At 40.3% G+C, this 24,506-nt stretch overlaps 2 protein-coding genes across 4 annotated transcripts in view; one reads left to right on the forward strand and one right to left on the reverse strand.

Moving 5' to 3' along the window:
• Window positions 1–683: 683 nt before the first annotated feature.
• LOC130923090 (elongation of very long chain fatty acids protein 6-like) lies at window positions 684–14,710 on the reverse strand. The gene is made up of 4 exons (XM_057848524.1): window positions 14,346–14,710; window positions 5,772–5,903; window positions 5,557–5,708; window positions 684–3,147 (listed from the first exon to the last, which is right to left on the reverse strand). Exons 1-4 carry the CDS (start codon window positions 14,438–14,440, stop codon window positions 2,732–2,734), a joined length of 795 nt encoding a protein of 264 aa, XP_057704507.1. The 5' UTR covers window positions 14,441–14,710; the 3' UTR covers window positions 684–2,731.
• Window positions 14,711–17,891: 3,181 nt separating this feature from the next.
• LOC130922599 (PH and SEC7 domain-containing protein 1-like) overlaps window positions 17,892–24,506 on the forward strand; it is a 43,195-nt gene continuing 36,580 nt past the window's right edge. The window contains exons 1-3 of one of the 3 annotated variants that reach the window (XM_057847451.1): window positions 17,892–18,085; window positions 21,470–22,034; window positions 22,174–22,753. In XM_057847451.1, coding sequence (XP_057703434.1) covers window positions 21,475–22,034; window positions 22,174–22,753 — 1,140 coding nt within the window. In that variant the 5' untranslated portion in view covers window positions 17,892–18,085; window positions 21,470–21,474. Of the gene's footprint in view, window positions 18,175–21,469; window positions 22,035–22,173; window positions 22,754–24,506 lie in introns of all 3 variants that reach the window. The other 2 variants (XM_057847449.1, XM_057847450.1) reach the window with 2 other exon arrangements.

The raw sequence follows: 24,506 nt of genomic DNA on the forward strand, positions 1-24,506 counted from the left end.
TGGTAAGTGGATGGCCAAAAATCACAGCCACACACGTCAATGACACGGACATGCATGGCCTGCAAAACTGCCATATACCAACAAAAAAAAAAAAAAAAAGCCATATACCCACCCCCCCCAAAAAAAAGCCACAAACCACAATCCATTCTGCCACATACCCGCAAAAAATGCCACATGGAAAAATCCATTTTGCCAGATAGCAAAACATTTTTTGGTACATGGCAAAATCCATTTTGCGACATTGCAAAAAAATTTTGCCATACCACATGGCAAAAAAAAAAATGCCACATGGCAAAATCCATTTTGCCAGATAGCAAGAAAAAAAAAAAATTCACACATGGCAAAAAAAAAAATAAAATAAAATACATGGCAAAATCCCTTTTGCCACATGGCAAAAAAAATTGCCACATGGCAAAATCCATTTTTCCACATAGCAAAACAATTTTTGCCACATGGCAAAAAAAAAAAGCCACATGGCAAAAGCCATTTTGCCACATGACAAAAAAAATGGGGGGTACATGGCAGTTTTGCAGGCCATGCACGTCCATGCCATTGACTGCTATGCAGGTCCAAATTTTCCCACTCATTTTAAATTGCAGAAAAATGTGTGGCTGTGATTTTTGGCCATCCACTTACCATTACAACGCATTGACATTCAATGGACACCCAACTCAGGCTATGCCACTGATGGCTATGCACGTCCAAATTTTCCATCCGTTTTAAATGGCAGAAAAAACGTGTAGCTGTGATTTTTGGCCATCCAATTACCATTACAGCGCATTGACATTCAACTGACATTCAACCCCCCAAAAAATGCCACACGTCAAAATCCATTTTTCCATGGCAGTTTTGCAGGCCATGCACCTCCATGCCATTGACTGCTATGCACGTCCAAATTTTCTATTCATTTTAAATGGCAGAAAAATGTGTGGTTGTGATTTTTGACCATCCACTTACCATTACAGCACATTGACATTCAACCCCCAAAAATGCCACATGTCAAAATCCATTTTGCCACATGGCAAAAAAAAATGCCACATTGCAAAATCCATTTTGCACATGGCAAATACCACTTTTGGTTCTCGGCCCTCCTGAACTAATTGCTGACTGTGTACTATAAGTCCCACCTGTGGTTACGTGGGCAATTGCCCGTGCTGTGCAGAGTACAGCCTAAATAACTGTAAATTGTTGTCATAACATTTATACTAGGGTTGTTCCGATGATGTTTTTTGCTCCCCATCTGATCCCGATCGTTTGAGTATCTGCCGATCCCAATATTTCCCGATCCGATTGCTTTTTTTTTGCTCCGATTCAATTCCAATCATTCCCGATAATTTTTCCCGATCATATACATTTGTGCAATGCATTAAGAAAAAAATGAATAAAACTCGGACGAGTATATACATTCAACATACAGTACATAAGTGCTGTATTTGTTTATTATGACAATAAATCCTCAAGTTTACATTATTAACATTCTTTCTGTGAGAGGGATCCACGGATAGAAAGACTTCTTAAAGGATAAATGTGACTTTGTATATTGTGACTAAATATTGCCATCTAGTGTATTTGTTGAGCTTTCAGTAAATGATACTGTAGCCATTTAACTTCTGCCCAAATGCATGATGGGAAGTGCAGCCATGACTGTGCGTCGTGGTACCAATTGATATATCTTCTCTGTGTTCGGAAACAACATGGGGTGTTAAGAAAAAGATCAACTACTACCTTTCTTCCCCACATTGCTTCCCACGGTTATTCTAATCATTGGGAGAGGAATTGTAAGGCTTTAGCCATTTAAAAAAAGGCTCCAAAGGCTGCCAAAATTCACTCTACTCATATCACGCTGCCTTTTAGCTCTATATACTGTATGGGTAAAACGGCGCCATTATAGATTGAACGCGACAATGTGTGAGTGGGTCGTGCAGCGCATGCGTTAATTGCGTTATATATTGTAACGTGATAAATGTAAAAAATATTAATTCTCGCCGTTAACGCGATAAATTTGATAACCCTACCTTAACCTTAAAGACTCTGGAAGAGTGTCTGTAACGTTAAATACAATTAGAAAACGATTTAATTAAAAAAATATATATATATATATATAAAAAGGCATGTCCGATATTTTTTTGCCGATTCCGATACTTTGAAAATGACGTGATCGTACCCGACCTCTCTAATTTATCTGAAATTGAGGCTTGTAAATCCCACAGCATGGCAAGTTGGCATTTGCGTGGTGTTTTCAGCACCATTTTCTGCATATGTTCCGGGACCTGTGCCCGTCTCGTCCTCCCTGCGCTGTCATATGTACTTTGCTTGCAGCACCGTATGAATTACAAATTAAGCCTCTAACCAACAGGAATTGACCTGGAAATGTCCCCAAATTAAAAGAAAGTGACCAATGAACAGGAAGTGACCTGGAAACAGCCTAAAATAGACATGAAGTGGCCTGTAAGAGCCCCAAAACCAACAAAAAGCGAACCAAAAACCTGAGGAAACAATAGAGATGACCTGGAAATGCCCTAAAATCAACAGGAAATGATCCTAAACGTACAGAAAGTGAGCCTAGAATGCCCCAAAATGTGCAGGAAGTGACCCAAAGTCAACAACAATGAACAGGAAGAGACCTGGGAATGTCCTAATGTAAACATGTAATCATCAAAAATTTGCAGGAAGTGATCCAAAATCAACCGGAAGTGACTTGTAAGTTCCTAAAATGAAGACGCAGAAGCAGCTACAGGGTCTTGGATCGTGGCCGCAGGTAGGCTTGGTAGAAGAAGCGGGCGAACAGCAGCAAGTAGCTGAGGTACAACAGCGCCCCCCAGGCCACGTGAATGGGTCGCGCCTTGCAGTCGGGGCTTGGCGTCCAGTGGTACGTCAGGCCGCTGACCGCCAGGCCCGCCACCATCTGAGTCAGCTGAGCCGCCGTCAGGAGCGCCGCCAGCAGTCGCGGCACCCTTAGCCCGCCGGCGCGACAGGCGTAGTAGGAGTACATGAGCGCGTGCACGGCGTAGTTGATGGTCATGAACCAGCCACCGCCCGCCGCCACCTCCTTGTACGAGAACCACGAGTACGGCAGCACCGTGGCGTGGTGGTACCAGTGCAGGAATATTAGCCGCTGCTTCCGGAGCACCACGAACGCCGTGTCACCTGAAAAATCGAGTACGTCAGCGTCAATATTAGCCCTACGCTTTTGGCTGAAAATGTACAGTTTCACTAAAATTCAAAAAAATACATATCCTTTATTTTCAATGGGGGGGCTGATATCAATAAGAAGTGACCTCCAAAAACAACAGGAAGTGACTCACAACTAACCAAAAATAAAAAGGAAATGATCCAAATTGTACAGGAAGTTACCCTGATATGCCTAATGTGTGGAAGTGATGCAAAATGATGCCCCATAATCAACAGGAAGTGACCCAAAAATGCCCCAAATCAATATGAAGTGACCCAGAAATGCTCTAAATCAACATGAAATTATCCGAAATGTACAGGAAGTGACCCTGGAATGTGCCAAAATGTGTAGAAGGGATGCAAAATGTATAAAAAGTGACTTTGTAAGCACCCCAAAACCAAGAGGAAGTGACTCAGAACTAACCAAAAATAAAAGGAAATGATCCATATTGTACAGGAAGTTACCCTAATATGCCTCATGTGTAGAAGTGATGCAAAATGATGCCCCATAATCAACAGGAAGTTACCCAGAAATGCCCAAATATCAACATGACGTGACCTGTAAATGCCCTAAAATCAATAGGAAGTGATCCAGAAATGTTCCAAATACAACAGGAAGTGACGTCAAAATGCTCCCAAATCAACAGGAAGTGACCTAATATCAACAGGATGTGACCCGGAAATGCCCCAACATCAACAGGAAGTGGCCCAAAATCAACTGGAATTGACCCGTAAATGCTCTGAAATCAACAGGAAGTGACCCCAAAATGCTCTGAAATCAACAGGAAGTGACCCCAAAATGCCTCCAAATCAATAGGAAGTGACCCAATATAAATAGGAAGTGACACTGAAATGCCCTCAAATCAATACAAAGTGACCTGATATCAACAGGAAGTAATCCTGAAATGTCCTCAAATGAACAGGAAATTACCTGATATCAACAGGAAGTGAACGCAAAATGCCTCCAAATCAACAGGAAATGACCTGACATCACCAGGGAGTGTCCCTGAAATGCCCCCAAATCAACAGGAAGTGACCCCAACTCAACAGGAAGTTGCCCGATATCAACAGGAAATAACCCCAAATGCCCTCAAATCAATACAAAGTGACCCGATATCAACAGGAAGTAATCCTGAAATGTCCTCAAATGAACAGGAAATGACCCAATATCAACAGGAAGTGACCCTAAAATGACCCCAAATCAACAGGACCTGACCTGACATAACCAGGAAGTGACCCTGAAATGCCCCCAAATCAACAGGAAGTGACCCCAAATCCCCCCAAATCAAAAGGAAGTGGCCCGATATCAACAGGAAGTGACCCAAAAATGACCCCAAATCAGCAGAACGTGACCTGACATCACCACGAAGTGACGCTGAAATGCCCAATCAACAGGAGGTGACCCCAAAATGCTCCCAAATCAATAGGAAGTGACCCTGAAATACCCCCAAATCAATAGAAAATGACCCAATATAACAAGAATGGATCCCAAAATTCCCCCAAACCAACAGGAAGTGACTTGATATCAATGAGAAGTGACCAAAAATACTCCCAACGCAACAGGAAGTGACTTGATTTCGACAGAAAATGAACCCAAAATGCTCCCAAATCAACAGGAAGTGACCTTAGAATGCCCGCAAATCAACAGGAAGTGGCCCAATATCAACAGGAAATAACCCAAAATGTCCTGAAATGAATAGGAAATGACCCGATATCGACAGGAAGTGACCTTAAAATGACCCCAAATCAACAGGACCTGACCTGACATAACCAGGAAGTGACCCTGAAATGCCCCCAAATTAAAGGAAGTGACCCAATATCAACAGGAAGTGACCCCAAACCCCACCAAATCAAAAGGAAGTGGCCCAATATCAACAGGAAGTCACCCAAAAATGACCCCAAATCAGCAGAACGTGACCTGACATCACCACGAAATGCCCACAAATCAACAGGAAGTGACCTAATATCAACAGGAGGTGACCCCAAAATGCTCCCATATCAATAGGAAGTGACCTTATATTAACAGGAAGTGACCCAATATCGACAAGAAGTGACCCAATGTCAACAGGAAGTGATCCCAAAATGCTCCCAAATCAATGGGAAGTGACTTGATATCAACAGGAAGTGAATCCAAAATGCTCCCAAATCAACAGGAAGTGGCCCAATATAACAAGAAGGGATCCCAAAATTCCCTCAAACCAACAGGAAGTGACTTGATATCAATGAGAAGTGACCAAAAATACTCCCAACGCAACAGGAAGTGACTTGATTTCGACAGGAAGTGAACCCAAAATGCTCCCAAATCAACAGGAAGTGACCCGGAACTGCGCCGAAATCAACAGGAATTTCCCCCAAAACAACAACAAAAACTGTGGATAAACATACCCAGCTCCGGCACCTTGCTGACGGCGAAGGCGAAGGCCCAGAATTTACTGACGGGCCCGTCATAGAAGCCTTGCTCGCAGACGGAACGTCGCCAGCCGCCCCGGTTTAGGACGTCCAACGCGTAGCGGCCCGTGCGCGCCGCACCCATGGCGCTGTCGGGGAAATAAAAGTGCCGCGTCAGCGTCCGCGACGGACCTGCGCATGGCGAGCCTCACCTGAAGAGGGCGAGCGTGAGCGACCAGGCAAACAGAGGCCGCCGCAAGTCCAGTTTTGGACGGAACCTCATGTAGCGCTGACCTCCAAACACCAGGGCGGCGTACAGCGCGCTGATCACCAATGATGTAGCCCTGCGGGAAAAATGGCCAAATTTTTTCTCGTAATATTACGATTTTAATCTCATATTATGTCAAAAAACTTGACATTACAATTTTTCCTTGTGAGATTACAATTTTTTTCTCCTCCTGTAATCTCGCAGAATGACAATTTTTCTCGTAATATTATGACTTTAATCTCATATTTTGACGTCAAAGTACCCGATATGACTTTTTCCTCATGAGATTATATAACATGACTTTTTTTCTTGCAATTGTACGTTAAAATAGTAACATCACGACTTTAACCTCATATTACGACGTCAAATGACGTGACATGACGGCTTTTTCCTCGTGAAATTATATAACATTCACATAACACTTTTTTCTTGTAATTTTGCTTTAAAATAGTAATATCAAGACTTTAATCTCGTTTTATGACAATTTTTTTCTCGTAATATTACAACCTTAATATCCTAATATGATATTAGATTACATGACATTGCAACTTTTTTTCTCAAGAGATTATATAACATTTTGAACTTTCTCATAATTTTGCGGAAATATAGTAATATCAAGACTTTAATCTCGTAATATGACATTTTTTTTCACGTAAATTACGACAATCTCATATTATGACGTCAAATTACCTGACGTGACATTTTTTTCTCATGAGATTATACAACATTACGACGTTCTCATCCTTTTGCATAAAGATCGTCATACCACGACAATCTCGTAACATTAGTTTTTTTTCTCGTAAATTACGCCCTTAACGTCAATGTCATGACGTCAAATGACGTGAGATGACGAATTTTTCCTCGTAAGATTACATAACATTATGATTTATGACTTTCTCGCAGTATTAGGTAGACACGTAATATCGCAACTTTAATATCATACTACTACATTTTTTTTTCTCTTAATATTGCAACATTAATCTCGTATTATGACGTCAAATTACGTCACATGACGACTTTGTCTCATGAGATTATATAACATGACGACGTTCTCATAATTTTGAATAAAGATCGTGATACCACGACTTTGATCTCGTCATATGACAATTTTTTCACGTAATTTACGACCTTAATCTCATATAATGACATCAAATTACGTGACATGACGTTTTTCTCATGAGATTATCTAACATTGCGACTTTCCTCATAATTTTGCGTAAAGATTGTAATACCACGATTTTAATCTCGTAATATGACAGGTTTCTTTTTTTCTCGTGTAAATAATGACTTTAATCTCATTGATGGCGTCAGATTACGTAACATCACGACTTTTTTTCATGAGATTATACATGACAATTTATAATTTTGCGTAAAGATCGTTATACCCTGACATTAATCTAGTAATAAAACACATTTTTTTTCGCTTAAACTACAACCTTAATCTCATATTATGACGTGACATGATCACTTTTTCCACGTGAGATTATGAAACATTATGACTTTCTCGCAATATTAAGATACGTAATATCACAACTTGAATCTCATCATATGACAATTTTTTCACGTAAATTACGACCTTAATCTCATATTATGACATAAAATTACGTGACATGACGTTTTTCTCATGAGATTATCTAACATTGCGACTTTCCTCGTAATTTTGCGTAAAGATTGTAATACCACGACTTTAATCTTGTAATATGACAGGTTTCTTTTTTTCTCGTGTAAATAATTACTTTAATCTCATTCATGGCGTCAGATTACGTAACATCACGACTTTTTTTCATGAGATTATACATGACGACTTTCTCATAATTTTGCGTAAAGATCGTTATACCCTGACATTAATCTAGTAATAAAACACATTTTTTTCCGCTTAAACTACAACCTTAATCTCATATTATGACGTGACATGATTACTTTTTCCACGTGAGATTATGAAACATTATGACTTTCTCGCAATATTAAGATACGTAATATCACAACTTGAATCTCGTCATATGACAATTTTTTCACGTAAATTACGACCTTAATCTCATACCATGACATAAAATTACGTGACATGACGTTTTTCTCATGAGATTATCTAACATTGCGACTTTCCTCGTAATTTTGCGTAAAGATTGTAATACCACGACTTTAATCTCGTAATATGACAGGTTTCTTTTTTTCTCGTGTAAATAATGACTTTAATCTCATTGATGGTGTCACATTACGTGACATCATGATTTTTTTTCATGGGATTATACAACATGACGACTCTCATAATTTTGCGTTAAAATCGTTACACCCTGACATTAAACTAGTAATAAAACACATTTTTTTGCTTAAACTACAACCTTAATCTCATATTATGACGTGACATGATTACTTTTTCCTCGCGAGATTATGAAACATTATGACTTTCTCGCAATATTAAGTAAAGATACGTAATATCACAACTTGAATCTCGTCATATGACAATTTTTTCACGTAAATTACGACCTTAATCTCATATTATGACATAAAATTACGTGACATGACGTTTTTCTCATGAGATTATCTAACATTGCGACTTTCCTCATAATTTTGCGTAAAGATTGTACTACCATGACTTTAATCTCGTAATATGAAAGGTTTCTTTTTTCTCGTGTAAATAATGACTTTAATCTCATTGATGGCGTCACATTACGTGACATCATGATTTTTTTTCATGGGATTATACAACATGACGACTTTCTCATAATTTTGCGTTAAAATCGTTGCACCCTGACATTAAACTAGTAATAAAACACATTTTTTTGCTTAAACTACAACCTTAATCTCATATTATGACGTGACATGATTACTTTTTCCTCGCGAGATTATGAAACATTGACTTTCTCGCAATATTAAGTAAAGATAAATAATATCACAAATTTAATCTCGTCATTTTACAATTTTTCCTAGTAATATTACAACCTTAATCTCGTATTATGTCAAATTACGTGACATGACGACTTTATGTCCCATGAGATTATATAACATGACGACTTTCTCATAATTTTGCGTAAAGATCGTGATACGATTTTAATCTCGTCATGTGACAATTTTTTTTCACGTAAATTACGACCTTAATCTCATATCATGACATAAAATTACGTGACATGACATTTTTCTCATGAGATTATCTAACATTGCGACTTTCCTCATAATTTTGCGTAAAGATTGTAATACCACGACTTTAATCTCGTCATATGAAAGGTTTCTTTTTTCTCGCGTAAATAATGACTTTAATCTCATTGATGGCGTCAGATTACGTAACATCACGACTTTTTTTTTTTTTTTAAATGGGATTACACGACTTTTTTTTTTTTTTCAAATAATTTTATTGTCATTTTATCGGTATCATTGACAATCATTGACAATTACAAAATGTGATATGATTTGCCCGAAGGAACCGAAGAAGAAGACAAAGGCGGACGGGAAGAAGCATGTGCTTATCAGTTTCCCATCCCCCATACAACTAAAGCCGCACATTCAGACATGGTACATACACCAGATGGCCACAAAACTGTACAATAAACAATCTGGGTTTAGTAACTCAGCGTCCAGTCAGGCAGCTCGATTAATTTCAGGGCATACAAGGCTATGGCTTTGTCATGTCCCTGACATTTTTGCATCTGTTTGCTGTGGGAACATTTTGTTGTGGCTATGTGTGTGGCAAAAGATATTATGTGTTATCACAGCTGGCGTGAGTAGCGACTCAAAATGCTTTTCTTATAAGTCTCTTAAAAGGATACATTGCTAAGGTGTGCATGGTGGCAACAACTGGCGCACACAAAGATCACTGTAGCAATTTCATCAGACATGACGTCTCCACAGTGAAAAACATGCTTATTATTCGTTTCATACAGTATCTTTTCCATATACTCAGTAAACTAGACATTTGAATCAGGAGCTCGGTAGACGCAGCAGATAATTATGTTTTTACGTGTCATGTTATATCCGTGCAAATTAAAGTCAAAGCCTTTGTTATCTTTGCTAGGTGTCAGTTGTAATCCAGAAATGATGAGCTCATTTGCGCAACGGCACTGGTCGAGATCGTCAGCCAAAATTTCCAGCCTCTTGATGCGAACATCTCTCTCCTCAACCGCCTGCTTGAGTTTCTCGTTTTCAGCGCGAATTAACTGGAGCTCTCTGACGATTTCTTGATTCTGGTTTTGAATCAAACCAGTCAAGGAGACCTCCAACTTCTGTATGGAGGATTTTATTTCATCCAAGTCTCCAGGTTTCAAATTCTTTGGAGCCATAGTGGGAGTCGAGCTTGCTGGCCCTGAGCGCTTATCGGTTAAGATAAGAGAGTGCGTCTGTACACGGTGAAGTTCAGCCACGGAATCTTTCTCACAATTTTGCGTAAAGATCGTTATACCCTGACATTAATCTAGTAATAAAACACATTTTTTTCGCTTAAATTACAATCTTAATCACATATTATGACGTGACATGATGATTTTTTCCTCGCGAGATTATGTAACATTATGACTTTCTCGCAATATTAAGTAAACATACGTAATATCACAATTTTAATATCGTCATTTACAATTAGAGATTATATAACATTACAACTTTCTCATAATTTTGTGTGAAGATCTACGGCTTTAACCTCGTCATATGACAATTTTTCTCGTAACATTACAACCTTAATATCGTATTATGACGTCAAATGACGTGACATAACAATTTTTTTTTCATGAGATTACACAACACTACGACTCGTAATATCGTAATATTAGTTTTTTTTTCGTAATATTTTACGATTTACTCTCATATTATGACACCAAATTATGTAACATCACAGTTTTTTTCCATTTAAAATGACCTAACATGACTTTTTTCTCCTAATATTAAGTAAATGTACATAATATCACAGCTTTTGTCTAATACTATTCGAATTACTACTAGTAGTATTATGAGTTTCTCAAATATTTCAACTTTAATCTCTTAATATTACAATGTATGCATGTGTTGCAGAAAGATAAATCTAGGTCATCTCCTTCCAGCGCCAAACTTCATCTCACGACCTTGCGGGGCAGGGCCTGTTTGCTGAAAACGGCGATGTGGCGCTCCGCTAAATGTTAGCATTCCTCCGCCGATGGTATCATCCCTTTTTGAACTATGTGTCTCTTTGCCGTCTTCCGGCACTCATTGTCTTCGACGCGCGTGAATAAAGACTCCAACAGGTCGCAGGCGCCGATGCGCGTGATGCGAGCGTGTGGGAGAGAGCTTGACGTGAACTTTTTATCACACTGACAGCAGCCAGGTTGACCTCCCTGACCCCCAATCAGGCGCCACTTTAAATGATGTCAATCGTTTGTGCTGTAAAAAGTGTTGTTTATACTGCTATCGTGTTTAAGATATTTACAGTTTTATAGGTCAATAGGAGGTCAACCAGCCCCACATTTTAATTAAAAATGGCCAAAAATGTTGTCCTTTATTTGTGCTATCGTTTTTGAGGTATTCATTTCGAGTGATGACGTCACGCAGCTGCAATGGTGCCATTTGTTTGTGCTAGGTTTGTGCAGTAAAACTCTCTGAAATGCCCCTACATCAACAGGAAGTGACCCAAAATCAACAGGAAGGGACCAATGAACGGGAAGCAGCATGGAAATGCACTGAAATCAACAGTAAATGAGCCAAAATGTACAGGAAGTGATCCTGGGATACCCCAAAATGAACAGGAAATGACCCGTAAGTACCCTTAAATTACTAATATAAACAGGAAGTGACTCTGAAATGCCTCTAAATTAACAGGAAGTGACCAATGAATAGGAAGCGGCCTGTAAATGCACTATAATCAACAGGAAATGAGCCAAAATGTACAGGAAGTGACCTTGATATACCCCAAAATGAACAGAAAGTGACCCATAATTACCCTAAAATTACTAATATAAACAGGAAGTGACCCAAAATCAAAACGAAGTGACAAATAAACAGGAAGCAGCCCAGAAATTCACTAAAATCAACAGGAAATGAGCTAAATTGCAAAGCAAGTGACCCTGAGATACCCCAAAACGAACAGGAAGTGACCCGTAAGTACCCTTAAATTACTAATATAAACAGGAAGTGACTCTGAAATGCCTCTTAATCAATAGGAAGTGACCCAAAATAGACATGAAGTGACCAATAAATAGGAAGCTGCCCGGAAATGCACTATAATCAACAGGAAATGAGCCAAAATGTTGACGAAGTGACCCTGAGATACCTGAAAATAAACAGGAAGTGATCCATAATTACCCTTGAATGACTAATATAAACAGGAAGTGACCCAAAACCAACAGGAAATGACTAATGAACAGGAAGCGGCCCGGAAATTCAATAAAATCAACAGGAAATGAGCTAAAATGTACAGGAAATGACCCAGAGATACCCCAAAATGAACAAGAAGTGACCCGCAAGTACGTTTAAATTACTAATATAAACAGGAAGTGACACTGAAATGTCTCTAAATCAACAGGAAGTGACCCAAAATAGACAGGAAGTTACCCCAAGATACCCCAAAATGAACAGGAAGTGAGCCATCAGTACCATAAAATTACTCATATAAACAGGGAGTGACTCCGAAATGCCCCTAAATCAACAGGAAGTGACCCAAAAATAAACAGGAAGTGACCAATGACCAGGAAGCGGCTTGGAAATGCACTAAAATCAAGAGGAAATGAGCCAAAATGTACAGGAAATGACCCAAAAGTACCCTGAAAAATAATAATAGTCAACAGGAAGTGACCCAAAATCTACAGGAAGTGACCAATGAACAGGAAACGACCCCGAAATGCACTGAAATCAACAGTAAATGAGCCAAAATGCACAGGAAGTGACCCAGAATCAACAGGAAGTGGCCAATGAACAGGAAGCGGCCCAGAAATTAACTAAAATCAACAGGAAATGAGCCAAAATGTACAGGAAGTGACCTAAGAAACCTCAAAATGAACAGGTAGTGAGCCATAAGTACCCTAAAATTACTCATATAAACAGGAAGTGACACGAAATGCCCCCTAAGTCAACAGGAAGTGACCCAAAATCTACAGGGAGGGAAAAATGAACAGGAAGCGGCCCCGAAATGCACTGAAAATCAACAGGAAATGAGCCAAAATGTACATGAACTGACCCTACCAAACCCCAAAATGTACAGGAAGTGAACCCGAAATGCCTCTTTATCAACAGGAAGTGAGCCAATATCAACAGGAAGTGACCATTGAACAATAAGTGGTCCCTAAATGCACTAAAATTCACAGGAAATGATCCAAAATGTACAGCAAGTGACCCTAAAATTTACTAATATCATAAAGAAGTGACTCTGAAATGCTCCTAAATAAACAGGAAGTGACCAATGAACAGGAAGCTGCCCGGAAATGCACTAAAATCAACAGGAAATGAGCCAAAATGGACAGGAAGTGACCATGAGATATCCCAAAATGTACAGGGAACCACCCATAAGTACCCTAAAATGAACAATATAATCAGGAAGTGACTGTGAAATACCTCTAAATATACAGGAAGTGACCCAAAACAGACAGGAAATGACCAATGAACAGGAAGCTGCCTTGAAATGCACTAAAATCAACAGGAAATTAGCCAAAATGGACAGGAAGTGACCCCAAGATACCACAAAATGTACAGGGAGCGACCCATAAGTACTCTAAAATGAACAATATAAACAGGAAGTGACCCCGAAATGCCTCAAAATCAACAGGAAGTGACCAATGAACAGGAAGTGGGCCAGAAATGCATTAAAATAAACAGGAAATAAACCAAAATGTTTAGGGAGTGACACTGAGATACCCCAAAATGTACACGAAGCGACCCATAAGTACTCTTAAAATACAAATATATACAGGAAGTGACCCAAAATCAACAGGAAGTGACCAATAAACAGGAAACTGCCCGGAAATAAACTAAAACCAACAGGAAATGAGCCAAAATGTACAAGAAGTGACCCTGAGACACCCCAAACTGAACATGAAGTGACCCGTAAGTACCCTAAAATCACTCATATAAACAGAAGGTGACTCTGTAATGCCCCTAAATCAACAGGAAGTGACCCAAAAATAAACAAGAAGTGACCAATGACCAGGAAGCGGCTTGGAAATGCACTAAAATCAACAGGAAATGAGCCAAACTGTACAGGAAGTGACCCAAAAGTACCCTAAAAAATAATAATATCATCAAGAAGTGACTCTGAAATGCTGCTAAATAAACAGGAAGTGACCCACAATCAACAGGAACCCCAAAAGTGTGACTTATACTCGGATACGATTTATATGTTTCTTTTCTCCTTCATAGTGCATTCTTTTGCTGATGCGAATTACACACCGGAAAATACAGTGTGTATATCTATCCATTAATATATCTATCTATCCATACATACTGTGTATATGGCGTGAGATAGATATATTTATGTATACAAAGCGTGTTTTCCGGACTTTAAAGTCACACTTTTTTCATACTTTTTCACCCTTATACTCAGGGCGCCAAATCTCGGTAAAGGAATCATTCTCACCAGTAGTCGGCCATCCATCTTTGAGCTTCCTCGAAGTCAAAATTCTTCTCAAAGTCAAACCCGGCGACTTTGGAAGTGATGTTACCTTCTGCCATCTTGCTTTCCACCTGCACGTCTGCCCGCTTGCTAGTGCGCGCGTTAGCTTTGAGTATTTAAAGGAGCCGCGGGTGTGGTCTACAATCGGAGCCGCCTGTGTTTTTTTTTTTTCTTCACATCACAGTTCTTACTCATCGAGGGAGGCCAGAAGCTTTGAATGCTTGATTAATAACTCTTTTGATTGATTTAAATTAACCAAAATCTAAATGGAGCTTCATTCATTAAGTCAAAACCAATGAAAAGTGATCATTCTCGTGATAGTGGTTAGGCTGGAGTTGATTGTATGGGCGTTCGTGTTTCTTGGCTTCTTGCTCGCAAGCCAACAGCGCCCTCTGGCGGCTGTTTAGGAACTGCGTGGGGATGCGTTGCTCTTATGTCGGTCAGTTCCGATTCATTTTTAAAAGGGTCACTTCCTGTTGATTCTAAGGCACTTCCTGTAGATTTTTGCGGCCTTTCGAGGTCACTTCCTGTCAATTTTGGGACATTTTGGGCTCAATTCCTGCCAATTTTGGATCATTCTGAGGTCACTTCCTGTTCATTGGTCACTTCCTGTTGATTTCAGGAAATTTCTGGGTCACTTCCTGTCGATTTTGGATCTTTGATTGGGTCACTTCCTGTTTATATCAGTTGATTACAGTTTAAGTTACTTCTTGTATATTTTGGGGCTTTTTATATAACTTCCTTGTTGTTATATGGTCCCTGGCTGTTGATTTGTGGGCATTTTTGGTAACTTCCTGTTAATATTGGGTCACTTCCTGTCGATTTTGGATCTTTGTTTGGGTAACTTCCTGTTCATATCAGTTGTTTACATTTTATTTTAAGTTACTTCTTGTATGTTTTGGGGCTTTTTATATAACTTCCCTGTTGTTATATGGTCACTGGCTGTTGATTTGTGGGCATTTTGGGTAACTTCCTGTTAATATTGGGTCACTTCCTGTAGATTTGGGGTCTTTTTTGGGTCACTTCCTATTGATATCAGTTCATTACTTTTGATTTAAAGTCACTTCCTGTATATTTTGGTGCTTTCTTGCTTAACTTCCTGTTGCATTCTGGTCACTTCCAATTGATTTCTCTGCATTTTTGGGTCACTTCCTGTTGACATCATGTTGCTACCTGTTGATTTTGGGGCCTTTAGGGTAACTTCCTGTTTATATTGGGTCACTTCCTGTTGATATCAGTTTAATACTTTTTATTTTAACTCACTTCCTGTATATATTGGGGCTCTTTTTGTTCCTACTTCCTGTTGATTTGTGAGCATTTAGGGTAACTTCCTGTTGATATTGGGTCACTACCTATTGACGTCAGGTTGCAACCTGTTGATTTTGGGGCATTTAGGGTAACTTCCTGTCGATGTCGGGTCACGTCCTGTGAATATCAGGTCACTTCCTGTTTATATTGGGTCACTTCCTATTGATATCAGTTCATTACTTTTGATTTCAAGTCATTTCCTGCATATTTTGGTGTTTTCTCGCTTAACTTCTTGTTGTTTTCTGATCACTTCCTGTTGATTTGTGGGGATTTTCGGGTCACTTCCTGTTGACATCCGGTCACTACCTGTCGATTTTGGGGCATTTAGAGTAATTTCCTGTTGATATTGGGTCACTTCCTGTGAATATCAGGTCACTTCCTGTTGATTTGGGTCTCTTCCTGTTGATTTGTCGGGCTTTTTGGATCACTTCCTGTTGACATCAGGTCGCTACCTGTTGATTTTGGGGCTTTAAGGGTAACTTCTTGTTCATATTGGGTCACTTCCTGTTGATTTTGGGTCTTTTTTGAGTCACTTCCTGTTGATATCAGTTCATTACTTTTTATTTTAACTCACTTCATGTATATTTTTTACTTAACTTCCTGTTGCTATCTCGTCACTTCCTGTTGATTTATGGGCATTTTTAGGTCACTTCCTGTTGATTTTTTTGTCTTTTTTTGGGGTCACTTCCTGTTGATATCAGTTCATTGTTTTTATTTTGAGTCACTTCCTGAATATTTTGGGGCATTTTTACTTAACTTCCTGGTGCTATCTGGTCACTTCCTGTGGATTTGTGGGCATTTTGGGGTCACTTCCTGTTGACATCAGGTCACTACCTGTTGAGTTTAGGGCTTTTAAGGTAACTTCCTGTTGATATTGGGTAACTTCCTGTTGATTTTTTTGTCTTTTTGGGTCACTTCCCTTTAATATCAGTTTATGACTTTTTATTTGAAGTCACTTCCTGTATATTTTGGGGCTTTTTTACTTCACTTCCTGTTGCTTTGTGGACACTTGTTGATTTTGGGGCATTTAGGGTAACTTACTGTTGATATCGGGTCAACTCTTGTTGATTTGGAGGTATTTCTGGTCACTTCCTGTTAATTTCAGGTCGGTTTTGGGTCACTTCTTGTTGATATCAGTTCATTACATTTTATTTTAAGTCACTTCCTGTATATTTAGGGGCTTTTTACATAACTTCTCTGTTGTTATCTGGTCACTTCCTGTTGATTTGTGGGCATTTGAGGTCACTTCCTGTTGACTACAGGTCGCTACCTGTTGATTTTGGGGCATATAGGGTAAATTCCTGTTGATATTGGGTCACTTCCTGTTGATTTTGGGTCTTTTTTTGGGGTCACATCCTGTTGATCTTAATCTATTACTTTTTTTTTTTAAAGACACTTACTGTATTTTTAACTCACTGTATTTTTTTTTACTTAACTTCCTGTTGCTACCTGGTCACTTCCTGTTGATTTGTTGGCATTTTGGGGTCACTACCTGTTAACATCAGGTTGATTTTGGGGCATATAGGGTAAATTCCTGTTGATATTGGGTCACTTCCTGTTGATTTGGGGGTATTTCTGGTCACCTCCTGTTTATTTGGGTGTTTTTTTGGGTCACTTCCTGTTGATATCAGCCTATTACTTTTTATTTCAAGTTACTTCCTGGATATTTTGGGGCTTTTTAACTTCACTTCCAGTTGCTATCTGGTCACTTCCTGTTGATTTGTGGGCATTTGGGGATCACTTCATGGTGACGTCAGGTCCCTACCTGTTGATTTTGGGGCATTTAGAGTAACTTCCTATTGATATCGGGTCACTTTCTGTTCATCGGTCACTTCCTGTTTTGATTTTAGCTCACTTCCTGTACATGTTGGGTCATTTCCGTTTGATTTTGGGCATTTACAGGTCACTTTCTGTTCATCGATCACCTCCTGTTTTGATTTTAGCTCACTTCCTGTACATTTCAGGTCATTTCCTTTTGATTCTGGGACATTTCCGGGTAACTATTGATTTAGAGTCACTTCTTGCGTAATTTGGAGCATCCTGCGCTCACTTTCTGTTGATAAGTCACTTCCTGTTGATTTTGGGGCATTTCGGGGTCACTTCCTGTGGATATCGGGTCACTTCCTGTTGATTTGGGGGCATCTCGAACAGTAAACGGTGACATCATCGACTGGGGCGTAGCTAGCATTCAGAGAATTAGCCGCTAAACCGCCTCTTGCCATCTGTCCCAAAGGACTTCCACGCCATTGGCTGGCGGAGGAAAGGAGGCGGGGTCCGGCCGATTGATAAAGAGGCAGAAGAGGCGGAGCCCGGTGCACGTACAACAAGTGAAAGAGGAAGGAGAGCCGCCGCGTTACCGCGGCAACGCAGAGGACGTGATAGCAGAGGACACCCAGGTAAAATAGCTGCTACGCTCGCTCGGTGCCGGTGCGCCGGTCCGGTTTGGTTTCTCCGCGGACGTGTTTATGGGACACAGAGGACGAATGTGAGTGAGATAGCGGGAGGAATCTGACAGAGGAAATCCTATTAGCTTTCTATTTGTGGTCCGGAAAAGTAGCACTAAGCGTCTTCTTATCTCAACCGCGTGCATATGTGTGTGTGCGCGCGCAAGTGTCAAGTTAGTTCAGAGTTCAAAGTTCGAGTTTTGACACCCAAGTTCTGATTGCCCCACCTGTAAATGATGAAAATATCATGGAATGTGGTGATATGTAATGTACGTAGCGGCTAATTAGCCACACTGCATTCATACATTATACACAATGTAATGTAAAGACGCTAATCTCGCTAACATTAGAAAATTAATAATTAATAATTTAAAAATTACATTTTGTTATATGATTATTTTAATTATTAATTATTATTAACTTTTTTAAATATAGTTTTAACATTATTTTATGATATAAAATAATATAAAAAATCAAATTAGAAAAAAAATGAAAATTAAGATTTTAATCTCATTATACTAGCACTTTTTTCTGGAAATATTGAATTTTTTTTTGTGTGTGTGTGTAGTATTACAATATATAACTTTATTCTAGTAATATTATGACAAATCTTGGAGTATTACCTTTTTTTTTGTTGTAACATTTTTTTTTTTCTCGTGGTATAACGATTTTCATTTTAATCTCATAACAAATTTTTTACATTTGTCTTGTAATATTACGACTTTAATCTTGTAGTATTACCATTTTTTTCTCGTGATATGGCGATTTTAATCTCGTAAAATTTGGATTTTTTTTCTCAGAAAATTAAGACTAATCTCATCATACTAGCACTTTTTTTTCAAATTTTTTTCTGGTTTAGTTAGGTGTTTTTTTTTTTTTTTAACTCGTAAAATTATTTTTCTTGCAAAATCACAACTTTAATCTCATAGTATGACCATTTTTTCTCGTAACATCGTGATTTTTTTTCTCGTAATATGACGATTTTAATCTCATAATATGATTTTTATCTTTTTTCATGCAGTGTTGCATTGTATGACTTTATTCTCATAATATTACGACTTTTCTCAGAACATCATGAATTTTTTTCTCATAATACGACGATTTTAAATCTTATGATTTTATTCTCGTAAAAGTATTGTTTTTCTTGGACAATGGAGACTTTAATCTCATAGTGTTTCAACGTATGACTTTAGTCTCGTAATATTGCAACGCATGACTTCTCATGTATTATGAATCTCATAATATAAAAAAAAAAAAAGAAAGAAAATTAAGACTCTAATCTCATTATACTAGCACTTTTTTCTGGTAATATTGATTTTTTTTTTTTTTTTTGTCCGTGTAGTATTACAATACATGACTTTATTCTAGTAATATTATGACAAATCTTGGATTATTACCTCTTTTTTGTTGTGACATATTTTTTTCCTCATAGTTTAACGATTTTATTTTAATTTTAATTTCATAATATTAGGATTTTAAACTTGTAATTTTTTTAACTTTATCTTGTAATATTATGACTTTTAAATGGACTGTACTTATATAGCGCATTTATCTGCATGGTTAGCATGCCCAAAGCGCTTCACTTTAGCACACATTTACCCGTTCACGCACACATTCACACACACCAATGGGGCAGCTGCCATGCAAGGCGCTGTCAAGCCATTGGAGGCAAATCAGGGTTCAGTGCCTTGCCCAAGGGCACTTCAACAGTGGGCAGTTGTAGCTGGGAATCGAACCACTGACCCTCCGGTCCAAGGACAACTATAGCTACCAACTGCGCCACGACCACTTTAATCTTGTAGTTTCACAATTTTTTCCTCGTAACATAATTTTTTTCTCGTTATATAATTTATACAAAAGTAAACATTTTAAGCTTGTAAAATTATGATTTTAATCTCGTAAAATTATTATTTTAATCTTGTAAAATTATGCTTTTTTTGTCTCGGAAAACTTTTTTTCTCGAATTATTGCAATGTAGAACTTTATTCTCGTAATATTATGATTTTAATTTTGTTGTATTGCCACCCCCCCACGTAATATCACAAACCATGATATTATTTTTGTAAATAATGAATTTAATTTCATAATATTAGGATTTTTTATTTTCGAAAAATTAAGACTCGTAATATTACGACTTTTTTTCTCGTAACATTATGATTTTTTTTGTCAGGAAATTAATACAGTACTTTAATCTCACGGTGGTACAATGTATGATTTTAATCTCGTAATAATATCATGTTTTTCACCTCAAATTAGGACTTGAATCTCATAATATTACAACGTGTGACTTTAATCTCATAATAGTACGATTTTTTTCTCAGATTTTTGGCAATTTATGACTTAATTGTTGTAATATTACGACTTTAATCTCGTCGTATTGCCATTTTTTTCTTGTAATATTACAACCTATGACTTTATTCTCATAATTTGCTGACTTTAATCTCATAAAATGATAATTTTAATTTAGTAAAATTATAACTTTTTTTCTGGGAAAATTAAAGACCTCAATCTCATAGTGTCACAACATATTGCTACTTCACACAGTACAGTGGTATGAAAAAGTATCTGAACCTTTTGGAATTTCTCACATTTCTGCATAAAATCACCATCAAATGTGATCTGATCTTTATCAAAATTTGCTGCTTCAGGGCCTGGACAACATGCTATAATTAATGGAAGAATAAATTCAAAAGTTTTGCTGGAAAACCTGAAGCCGCCTGTCAAGACAGTTGAAGCTAAAAAGAGGATGGATGCTGCAACAAGACAATGATTCAAAACACAGAAGTAAATCAACATCAGAATGGTTTCAGAAGAACAAAATACACGTTCTCGAGTGGCCAAGTCAAAGGCTAGACTTGAACCCCGTTGAGATGCTGTGGCATGACCTAAAGACCGCAATTCATGCCAGACATCCCAGGAATCTGACTAAACTACAGCAGTTCTGTCGCGATGAATGGGCCAAAATTAGTCCTGATTGATATGCCAGACTGATCTGCAACTACTGGTTGAAGTTATTGCTGCCAAAGGTGGGGCCACAAAATATTAAATTTGATGGTTCGCTTACTTATTTTCCCCTTCTGTCATTGTTTGCATAGTATCCTCATTAAAATACGAAAAACCTAGAAATGTTTGGGTGGTTTTAGTTGAAGCAGACACATTTTTTCATCTGTGTGATTTTGACAGAGATCACATTTGGTGGTGATTTTATGCAGAAATGGGAGAAATTCCAAAAGGTTCAGATACTTTTTCATACCACTGTTTTACCACTTTAATCTAAAAATATTTCCACTTTAAATATCGTAATCAATTTTTTCTTCTTTCTTTTTGTCCCGCTAGCAAGAATGTCCCAGCCGGGTAAAGTTCTCCACCTGTACGTGGAGGTGAGATCTGCATCCGAAGAAGACAGGAGACCTCCCGGGACGGGACATGACGGGAGGAGTCACCTTGTCCTCAAGTGCCCGGACCTTCTCCCCCAGTCTCAAAGGAGTTCCCTCCTCTCCAGCCCGAGTCCAGACCTCCAGCGTCGAATACGACACGTCTCGCCCCCGTCCAGTTCGTCCTCCAGACGCTCGCTCAGTCCTCAGGATTCGTCCCCTTACGTCCACCAGGAGGACGCGTTACCGAGTACTTTTGAGGACTTACTTCAGGTTCTTACCGGTCCGGGAGAGGAGCGTCCGACCGGACCTCCCGCGGAAAGGAAGACGTCAGTGGTGACCTTCGGGTATATCGAGAAAGCTAACGTTCATATGATGGGCGCCCGCCAAAACGAGTTTGCGAGAAACGTGCCGTTTGGGCCCGCCCACCTCAGGAAGCGACTGAGTGACCCGGTAGGAGGAGGCGGAGTCCAAACCTGCCCCATTCACCGTTATCCTGCTAGCATTAGCGGCTCACCTTTGCAGAGGTGAGTACTAATAACGTGTTACATTTACTTCCTGACAATGACTTTTACTTTTACCATGCCATACTTGACACTTTTACTTGAGTAGAAGAAATGCTGCTCTTAGGGTTAGGGTACTTATTCTGCTCCTTTTCCCGCGCAGAGATGCGGTGGCTCGAGACGCCACCTGCCGAGCCTTGGAGGAGTTCGGCTCCCCGGAACTCCGGCGCCGCTTCGCCGTTCCCGGCCCGACTCCTCTCCGACACCCTGCGTCGACCTGCCGCTCCTGGGCGGGCTCACCCGTCCCGCCCCGTGACACCCTCGCTTTACCGTGCGACGCTCGTCTCCGAGACGTCGACGGGGGACTCTGTCTAAACGGAATACCCGGAAGCCCAGCCTCGGAACGGCCGCGCACCCACACAGGCCCTCCCCGGAATCGGTCGGGGCGCGATAGCCCGAGAACCTCCTCGGATGCCCGGCGCAGAGTCCCGGGCGGAAGAGCGCCCTCTGGAGGCTCCTCCCCGTTTTCCGACGCGGACAATTTTTGGGGAAGACAAAGTCCCTCTTTGACGCCGTCCCCGACGGAGTCTTTGAGGTCCATCAGTCCGAGCGCGGGAGAGTCGGCGCTTAGAAAATCCCGTCTTACCGAGGACCGATCCCCGGAAATCCCCAGATGGAAATCTAAACCTGAACCGCGACCGCGGAACCTTCCGGACATGCGGCAGTTGCACTCTCAACCAGAGGTGGGTAGTATTGTGATACATTTACTCTGTTACATTGACTTGAGTTACTTTTGGGGAAGCATGTACTTTTAAGAGTAGTTTTATATGGAAACTGACATTTTTCAACTTCAGACATGATTAGCAGTTACTCAGTATTACTAAAATACTCTTGGCTACGGCTACTCTACTCATGACATTGTATTCAAAATCAATTCCAAGCAACTACTCAGTACTTGAGTATTCTTTGGACCCTCTGCTATCGGGCTTCTGTGCTCGTCACGGTTTGTCCATAACGAACACCATGTTCAAACATTAGGGTGTCCGGATGTGAACTTGACACACTTATTTGGTCACTTACTTGGTCCACCATCCGGCGTCTCAGGAGGGGAAAACAGTGCACCATTAACACTGTGTATAGTGGAGATGGGGTACAAGTGACCTCGACTTGGGACGTCGTGAGTCGGTGGGTAGAGAACTTCGAAGACCTCCTCAAATCCACTGACACCTCTTCTTTTGAGGAAGCAGAGTCTGAGGACTCCTAGGTGGGCTCTCCTATTTCTGGGGTTGAAGTCACTGAGGTGGTTAGAAAGCTCCTCTATGGCAGGGCCCCGGGGCTGGAGGAGATCCACCTAAAGGCTCTGGATGTTGTGGGGCTTTCGAGTGCTTCTGGATTGGCTGACCGAGGTGGTGGTCCCCCTTTTTAAGAAGGATAACTGGAGGGTGTGTTCAGATTAGAGGGATCACACTCCTCGACCTCCTTGGTAAAGTCTATTCAAGGGTGCTGGAGAAGAGGGTCCATTGGGAAGTTGAATCTCTGATTCAGGAAGAGCAGTGTGGTTTTCACTATCGAAGAAGTTATGGAAAAGGTGCCAATATTGCAGCACTATATTTATCATCCATCATCTACTACTTAATCCAGAGTCCGGTTGCAGGGGCAGCAGCTTTAGCAGGGAAGCCCAGACTTCCCTCTCCCCAGCCACTTCAACCAGCTCCTCCTGCGGGATCCCAAGGCGTTCCCAGGCCAGCCGAGAGACATAGTCCCTCCAGCGTGTCCTGGGTCGTTCCTGGGTCCTACCGCCGGTGGGACATACCCTGAACCCAGGGAGGCGTCCAGGAGACATCCGAACCAGATGCTCCTCTGAACGCGGAGGGGTAGCGGCTTGATACCTAGTCCCTTCCAGATTACCGAGCTTGTCACTTTATCTCTATGGGAAAGCGTGTACACCCTGTGGAGGAAACTGATTTCGGCCGCTTGGATCTTGTTCTTTCGGTCACGACCCACAGCTCTTCACCATTGGTGAGGGTATGAACGTAGATTGACTGGTAAATCGAGAGCTTCGCCTTTTGGCTCAGCTTCTTCTTCCCCAATACAGAGTCCGCATCACTGCAGACGCTGCACCGATTCGCCTGTCGATCTCCCACTCCCTCCTACCCTAACTCGTGAACAAGACCCCAAGATACCCAAAGAACTCCTCCACTTGGGGCAGGATCTCATCCCGACCCGGAGAGGACATGCCACCCTTTTCCGACTGAGGACCATGGTCTCGGCTTTGGAACAGTGGACGAGCTCTACGCTCTCGGCACGGTCCCCAAGGGTGCATGGGAGTTTGCCCAACTGGTCTATATGTGTTTTGTGGATTTGGAGAAGGCGTTTGACCGTGTTCCTCGGGGAGTGCTTCGGAAGTATGGGTTACCGAGCCCCTTGGTAAGGGCTGTTCTGGCACCTGTACGACCGGTGCCAGAGTTTGGTCTGCATTGCCGGCAGTAAGTTGGA

Source organism: Corythoichthys intestinalis, chromosome 10, assembly GCF_030265065.1.
Source record: "Corythoichthys intestinalis isolate RoL2023-P3 chromosome 10, ASM3026506v1, whole genome shotgun sequence".
Taxonomy (NCBI): domain Eukaryota; kingdom Metazoa; phylum Chordata; class Actinopteri; order Syngnathiformes; family Syngnathidae; genus Corythoichthys; species Corythoichthys intestinalis.

Excerpts from the sequence above, each read along its gene's own strand:
- LOC130923090 (XM_057848524.1), bottom strand. The coding sequence starts at position 14,440 with ATGGCAGAAGGTAACATCACTTCCAAAGTCGCCGGGTTTGACTTTGAG. Across the intron at positions 5,904-14,345 it reads AGATGGATGGCCGACTACTG|GGCTACATCATTGGTGATCA; the intron begins GTGAGAATGATT and ends TTTTTCCCGCAG. Across the intron at positions 5,709-5,771 it reads CTCACGCTCGCCCTCTTCAG|CGCCATGGGTGCGGCGCGCA; the intron begins GTGAGGCTCGCC and ends TTTCCCCGACAG.